This window comes from Histoplasma capsulatum, genomic scaffold, assembly GCF_000149585.1.
Source record: "Histoplasma capsulatum NAm1 scaffold_12 genomic scaffold, whole genome shotgun sequence".
In the NCBI taxonomy this organism is placed as follows: Eukaryota; Fungi; Ascomycota; class Eurotiomycetes; order Onygenales; family Ajellomycetaceae; genus Histoplasma; species Histoplasma mississippiense.
This window is the reverse complement of record NW_001813971.1, coordinates 357,223-365,619: the sequence shown is the minus strand read 5'-3', so window position 1 is coordinate 365,619 and position 8,397 is coordinate 357,223. Positions and strand designations below refer to the sequence as shown.

The window sequence follows — 8,397 nt, the reverse complement described above, 5'->3', positions numbered from 1 at the left end:
TGTCTAACATTCATCATCATTGATGATGATGTCCGGGATCTGAGTGATGATGATCAGATCCCAATTTCCAAAACCGCACCAAGTACATGCAGCTTGGCACCCAGTGTCAGAAGTGATGATGAGTCCGGCTCTGAGGGTCAGACCCCACCACCACCAATGTTGATTGAAGATGGCGGAGTGACAACAGAGGAGTGGTTGGTTGATGAGATCTTGGTGGGGGATGATGACTGAGGGATGCGGTGGTACTTGGTGAAATGGAGAGGCTACGACCCTTCTTGGCAGCCTGAACATGATCTGATCCCTGGATGTGAGGAGTTGGTCAATGAGTTCCACGCCAAATCGGGGAAGGTAGAGAGAGAGTCACGGATCCCTTAAGCGGCGTGGGAGACCACCTTTGAGGAACCGCTCCAAGAAGGTGTGGTTAACATTTTAGCAACAATTTGTTCTTGTATTGATTCAACTTGTTCTCATCTCATTTTTGCGTTGGATAAATGTCTAATGATTCTCCATTTCGCGGATGCCGGTCGCATAAATTCGAATATCTACGTAGGAAGACAGGGCTGAGGTCGGCGAGCTGAAGCATCAATGTCAATGTTCAATATGCTATACCATCCCTTCAGAATGGAAAGCCCTCCTGTGCGGACACCGGTTCTGCCCAATCCCCGAAAACATTCTCGGTAAGCAAGGATGAACTCCAGTGTCGGCGGATCTAACATAACTTTAGATGCAGTAAATTACGGGAGGGAGAATGCTATCCAAAAATTAATTCTCCTTCTTCATAAGGAACACCAGACCTTGCTATACAACGGAAATGGGTGCAGCTTTGAATGCAGGTCAATCATGTATGGTGCTCTCACACTGAAGATGCAATCAAATGAATTGTACTCACCAAAGCCCAAGGCTCCTTTCCCGGGGTTGAGTTACAACGGACTCGTGCAGAGGGTGCTTTCGTTTAAATCGCCGAAATACCGTTCGCGCTCAGGTTATTATGACTGCCACACTTGCCTCCATTCCTCCTTTAAATCCCTTTTTGGCCCGTTGGATGAAGGTATCGGAGGGCTTGATCTCTGCTTTTATATATCCTAAGAACTGGCAGATTCCTTGCTTTGATTATTTGGTCCCACAAAGAGCTGTTGTCTTCGTTGTATTTATCACCATCAATACTTAGTAGTTGGCGGATTGACGTACAACGAATGCTCCATGTTGTCGAGTACCTAAAACTCGTCCCATAGAAAAAGGACCATCTCATCAGAATATAAACAGGGCTTTTCAAGTAAATTATCGCAAAGAACTTGGATCACAAGGGGGCACCTTTATTTAGCAGGGCTGTCATGCTGCCAAAAATTCGAATATTAGAGCGATGCCTTTTAATAGATCGTTCGTTTATGACACGGTCTCAGCCATGTGAATTCATCACTCACTATCACTTGAGATATCAGCTGGTAGTGTACTGCAGCGCTTTCTGTTGTTGTTCCCCACTCAACATCTAGGTGTTTTTTATACTGAGGAGTAAAAGCACAGAAGTATTCTGAGTACATTTTGAGATGTCCCACATGCCCCGCCTTTTCTCTCTCTATTTTTTTGGTTTTTTTATTCCAGTTCTATCGCCACAAACTTATCTATCCCTTGTTACAGACGTGAGTTATAATTCTGCTTAGCATCTTCAGGCATATATTAATAAGTTGATTAGACAGTATTTGAGAAAGGGAACAGTTCTCCCCACCCATCTTGCATCATCATCAACATGGCCTCCGATAAAGATGACACGGAATCAAAAGATACAAGGGAATTCGAATTCCTTTCAACAATTGATAGCGATGCTAAAAGAGATTTGGATGAGTTAGCAGAGTGGTTTCGGGCGGCAGAAATGGTCACCCAGGGGAAATTTTACAAAATTAAACAGTAGACACATTATGCCCTCAAGATTGATCTCTCCAACAAGCTCTTGTGGGTTCCACTTGAGTTAAAGGTCAACAAGTTCATCAAAGGTTAGATGTTCGTCCAAGCGCTTTTCTACATATCAACCCTCCATAAACTGTTGTGCGGGGTCACGCTCGGAAGAAACTGGTGTTGGAATGTCAACGGAGCCTAGAAAACTGGGCTTTGTACAATAGAGATATATATGTATAATAAAAGGAGTTGCGGTTCTCACAAATCATGTCCATCCTCACTCTTACTCGAATGCATGCTATATCAAAACACAAACAAAAAGCAAGTCACGCTACAATACGCTATCAATATATACACCGAATCAGCATTAGTTTACAATGTCTGGGTTATTTTCCGCATCTTGAAGCGTTTCAACCATGTTCCGGGATAGATTGGAATTTTCTTTCTTCCACCGTCCGCCGTCTGGAAAGACAAGGCGCCGCAACCGGTTGACGCAAGGGATCAACGATTGATAGTAGGGCGTGAAATAGTCTTCAGCAAGTCTGAGAAAATCACCCTCATCACTTATCACTCCTTTTTTTGCGCGAGCCAGCTCTCCAGTATTCATATAATTCCATTTCTCAAACTCTTCAACACTGCTCCCCTTGCCACGGCCGTCATAGTGAATGCATATCCAGAACAGGACCCAGAAGAACGACTCTAGATCATGCATGAAACAATGCTTTTCACCGTACAAAACACCGATGGCCATGAACGCCCTGGTGCCAGTCTTGCCCCGTGCGCCGGAAGACCCATCCCGTTGTACCTTGATTGCCAGGTCAAGGTCGATCAGAAAGGCAGGCCATGAAGGATTGTCCTTGTCCTCATTCACCATCAGATTGCGGGGGGAAACATCACATTGGATGAGGCCAGCCTCATCATGGAGCGACATGTATCCTTCAATGCAGCCGGCTAGTCCAGTGAGAAGTGTGGCCTTCGAGCTACTCTCATAGATTGGTTTCCCATAATCCCGGATAACGACACGGCGGTGAACTCGATTGAATGGGGTAGAGCGGCCGGCAAATTTGGACGGAGAACTTGACTGGAAACGTTTACTGGGGGGAGGAGGAAATGCTGTATCCACGCAGTCAGAGGATCGCTTCTGGCCGGCGGTGCTGCTCTGGCTCTTTTGTCCCCTTTGAGACCTACTACGCTGCACTGTCGCCTTAAAGCCACCCCTCTCATCTTGCGAAATCGGAATACTGAGGCCCTTTCGGATAGCTAAGACATCATCATCCTTGTCGTCAATGCGAACGGTCTCGTGGTGATAATACCTCGCAACATTCTTGACCCCCTTCGCCATCGCCTCTCGCAGCAACTCTCCTTCCTCAGTGCGTTCCGGATACTGCCAGGAGTCCTTGACAACCAGCGGCGTCCGTGATTTGTCTGTCTCACAATATGCCTTCCAGCAGGTTGTGGCTCGCCCGGCAACACAGCATGCTCGTCCAACAATCCCATCGATAATCAGCCGTTCCTTCGTACCGTTCTTTTCAATCTCGATATAGCGTTCGGTCCCGGTCGCGATGATGGTGGGATCAAACCCAAGTTGCTTCCGGCTCATCAAGAGGAATCCAAGGATAACAGACACAAATTGAAGGCCGTCCTGGTTGATGTTGAATTCCTCCGACGCAATCCCGCCCAGGCGGTCAAAGTTCCATAGTCGCAGGAATGGCCCGCAGAGAGTGAACCCGAGCACGAAACAACGGGTGTCCTGCGCAGCAAGGACCTCTCGGGCGTACCTGCCAAGATCAAACCATGTTCCAGATTTCCTGTCGTATTTCGGGTCGTTCTTCAGCTCCCCTGGCACAAGAATCTGCGACCAGCGGCATCTGGAGTCCTCTGTGGCCGTCATATCATCGACAAAGCCGATATCGAGCTTTCTCTCCGCGACAGACCCTTGTAGTGGCTGGCTTGGCTGTGCGAGAGGTCTGCGGTCGATCTTCCATGACAGTTCTTGTGCTTCGGCGAATCGTACAAGCTCAGCAATGATGTTAGTCAGCCATGTCAGAACATCTCGTTCTGCCGCAAGTTCAGGCCAGCCTTTCCAGCCCTTCTCTTCACAGTAAAGTGGGCTGTCTCCCTTCTCACACTCTTTCAACACCGCTTGTGAAATTGCAGTGAGTTGTGGAATGTCTCCAAAGTACGCGTCAAAGAATTTAGGGATGTCAACATGTATCTCTCCAAGCTCCTCCTTCAGCACAATGTCAACGTGCTTTCGATATTCTGTAGAATTGACGAAACTGTTAGTGTTGCGCAGCCAGGGCGTCTGTTGGATCGATGATGTAGGATGAGAAGGAGGAGGGGGAGTGCCTCGCGAGACAGCGTCAATAAGAACAAAGACAGCGTTCCAGATGTTGAAGTTCCAGGTTTCGACGTTCTGGGATTCAGTGGGGGGAAACCTTTGGATGACCAGATGTACCAGCCGGCTGTAGTGGTTGTAGCCGAAGTTGGCCCGCTGAAGGCTCGTAAACAGATTTGCTATATCAGAAGCCACATTTCCATCGCTTGCTCGTGAGCGCATATTGAGCGCCGCTTCCTCTCCCTGTAAAGCAGAGAGGAGTTTTGAAATCGCATTTCGATAGAGCTGGTCCTGGCTCTCATCAGCGCCATCAGACTCATATTGTCTTTTGGCTTCCTGAAGCGCGTCTCGTAAAGGATCGACTAGGTTGGCTAGAGGATGGTTCTTGATAATGTTGCGATCTTCTTGTGAAAGTCCCGCCATTTAGACGGCATAAAAGACCGTTGGGTAGGTGTGAGGTTAATCAGGAGTTGTAAGGGAGTTAAATTGGTATGCTAATTTATGTCAGAATTGTTACGAAGTTATGATGTATCATACTTGCGAGAGAAGATAGCTCGCTAGGAACAGACGCTGATATATAGAATTGTGGTCAAAGGGTTGACCCGGCTTGGCTGTGATGCAGAACGCGAATGTAGGAACGGGTAAGATTAATCCTATTCGATCGCGACGGAATGGTAATACGCGCGAACAAAATAGGGGGATTGAAATCGTATTTTGAGGAAGGCGGGTTATTCCCATTTATTAGGATTAAAACCGGCCAACCCGTCGTGTTGCGGGATGTGGTCTGCCAGGGAAGAAGAATCAGGTATTAGTAATCAATGGACTTAAAGGTTTTAGGCACTGTTGTATCTATCAAGAGAGAAGGAATATATTGATTATCTCAAGCCTGGACTGAAAGGCTGAGCAGGGTCCACGCTTTACCCACTCAATCTTGAGGACGAGTTCGCGTCAGAAAATGCAACGCGAAGCCATAAATCTAAACCTCCATCTTCGTTCTCTCACAAATTGCCAGCAGCCGTAAAGTGGCATAGTTCAGAATCTTTTACATATTTAATTTCTTGCTAGACATGGTATCTGGCATTTCGTCCGGCTAATGGAGTTGGGACATGTGGATTGTTTTGCGATGGGTATGCAGAACTATTGTGATTTTTATGTTTACTTTATCACCAAGCACAGAGGGGTTAATTGAGCAAAGAAGGCAAATATATAGCTGCACCAAGATAACACAATAAATTGTCACTCTTTTTCAGGCTGCAAAGTCTGACTCTGCCATCTCCTCAAGTTGTCTATATAAAGGTACGTCTCTTCTTGGACATATTGAATGCTTCAGCAGAGCCCTTTTCACTCTGCTGAGTTACTGAAGCACCTGTGGCAACATTCTGCAAACCATCAGCCTCTTCCAATACAGATGTAAAATTAGAGCCTTGAATATCAACACCTCTGACACCTTGCAAAAGTTCAGTTGATTCTGAGAAACTCAGCTTTGATTGATGTAATACTTCAGATTGCTGTAATATCTGTGACGCCTGCGACACCTCAAAATTTACCTGGGGCAGTTCATCAATAGCGGAGCATATTTTTTTAAAATGAGAAGGTGCCCAGTCATTGTACACATTCATAGAGAATTTGTAGAATGTCCATTTCTCTTTGCCATCAAATGAGGTGAAGTTGAACTTGTGAATGGCATGTCAGTAGTATGTAGTCTTCCCTCCCTTGATCATAAACTAGTGGCCATAGATTCTCACGGAACAGTGATTATGTGAAATTGAAAAGATCAGAATTTGTTGATGTAACTTTTTTTCACACTTCACAGCTCTTGTGAGGGGTGATGACAGTGTGAAGAGTGAATAGTAGAAGATAGTATATAGTGTAGTGGAAGATAATAGTAATAATAATTATGGTAGTAGTATAATTGAAGTTGTAATTGTAGCTAATCGCTAAGGAGGAAAAGAAAGAGAAAGAAGATGTGCGAAATACATATCCATATATATATATATATAGAAATAGTGGTAGCGAGAGTATAATGGAAAGAGGTAAGAATAGACGAAGATATAAACAAAGATAATATAATAATAAGGAAATAATAAACGAGTGCATTACAGCTCTGAAGAGCTTGACAATTTCTTTTATTGAAAAAACTATACTGTGTATATTTTGTTGATCTGTTATATTGAATGCCATCTTTCTGCACTTCACTTTAACTGTCATAAATGGAAAGTACATGTATGCAGTACTCATAAAGAAAGACATATCATCAATTTCATTGACAAATAATGCAAGCTTTTTCAATCAAGCTTCAGAGAAACATTGTCAGAGAAATCTGACTGTATAATCAGATTATGACTGAGATAATTGAAATTGTTGAGATTGTGAAAGATGTGGAGTTTGTGCACGTGATTCAAAGGTTGCTTGAGCTGTTCAAAGCTTCTAAGCTTTGCAGCCCTTCTTATACGAATTAACTAGTGCGGTAGCGTACGCCATCCTTGATAATAGGGGGTGGCGTACGCCACGGAAGAATAATAAGCCGAATTTACTACATGCAGATGATGACAATCATTGATTCTCATCTAAAGAAATTAAGCTATCTCAGCCTTTATTCACACTAACAATCAAATGTGGAAATATGACATGACTGAGGTTGATTGCACTCTCTGCTGATGGAATGATTAATTCATTTATGATGTGAATAACCCCAGTTTCATTTTTCTTTTGTAGCCTTTGACATGTAAATTCAAAGACACATTGTTCAAACACAGTTTATTTGAAAATCTTGGAATTTGCATTCAGTATTTGACAACAGATAGACTTGCTGTTTCAATCAATATCATCATCATAATCATATATAAAATAGCTTTTAATCTTCAGATATGTATTATATAATTTTTGTTAGTATAAAATCTACTCTTCACTTTAATTTTTATTTTTGTTTTTATTTTTATTTTATTACTTTTACTTTAAAATTTATTTCATTTTGATTATTTTTGATTTTGACTTGTTTTAAAAAGTTTGATTAGTGAATGCTTTATTTTCTTTTAATAGCTGTTGTTTTTTTATAATCTTTATTTCATTTATTTTAAATTGAATGTATTGATCTGTTGTCATTCTTTTGACATTCTTTCGTAAATTGAATAATTTGAATAGTTATTTAATTCTGGGCTAGAATTCTGCTATTGCATGTATTAAATTGACTTTGTATATTAACTTATTTTTAAGTTGAAAAATTTTAGAATACTTCAGATAGATGTCATAGTCACTGACTGCATATATCTATAATGAAAGAATAATAATAATAATAATGCAAGCATCTTCACATCAACAGCATCTAGCTTTGTTGAATTAGACTTTGAAATTTTTAAATATATTCATTAAGATTTCATTAAGATGTTTGCTGAAGATTAATTGTGTCATTCTTTTTATAAAGAGATGAAACAATTTTGCTGAGTGAATGTTACAACAATCTCCGTAAAACACTTTCAAATTGATCAAGATTCATTAACACTAATCATCACTTTGTTGATCACTGAAGATGTTAATGAAATGAGTAAGCAATCATCTCAATTCTTGAAATTTACTATATTAAATGAGCTGCTGCATCTGTTGAAGATTTCATCATCACTTCACATCTCTGAATTAGCATCTTCTTCTGCAGAGAGTGAAACAGCAATGAAATCTGACACAGATAGCAGTAATTTTGACAATTTGAATGATTTCATTGATTTTTTTTCTGATTTTAATTCTGAATACTAACTTTTCTTCTGATGCAGAGGACCTTAAGAACAAGAAAAAGAATTGTATTAAAATCAAAATTAAATAGATAGTGAATAATTAACTCAGTATAGATTCTTTAGAAGTATCTATATAGCAGATCTTTTTCAATAAAAGAATTAAGAATTGAGATGATGTTTAATAAATCAACTGACTCAACAAATGAACTTCTTAGAAGAGACAGATGGAAGGATAGAACATTTCTGTATATAAAGCATCAAAAACAATTGTAATATGTCAAAAGACAAACTACTACTGTTTCATGCAGTAGAGGATGTTATCTATCATATCATGTATATATAGGGAAAGTCCAGTAGTTGACAATGTAGTACAATTTAACAAGAGAATGGCGCCGCGGCGACACCGCGGCGAAAGAGTTGCTTGTATCTATATATAAATATAAT

At 41.4% G+C, this 8,397-nt stretch overlaps 1 protein-coding gene across 1 annotated transcript; it reads right to left on the bottom strand.

Moving 5' to 3' along the window:
* Nucleotides 1–2,020: 2,020 nt before the first annotated feature.
* On the bottom strand, nucleotides 2,021–4,651 carry HCAG_08677 (predicted protein; the record flags this gene model as incomplete). Its single annotated transcript, XM_001536306.1, has 3 exons — nucleotides 2,021–2,096; nucleotides 2,153–2,188; nucleotides 2,343–4,651. 3 exons carry the CDS (start codon nucleotides 4,649–4,651, stop codon nucleotides 2,021–2,023), a joined length of 2,421 nt encoding a protein of 806 aa, XP_001536356.1.
* Between the last annotated feature and the right edge of the window lie 3,746 nt (nucleotides 4,652–8,397).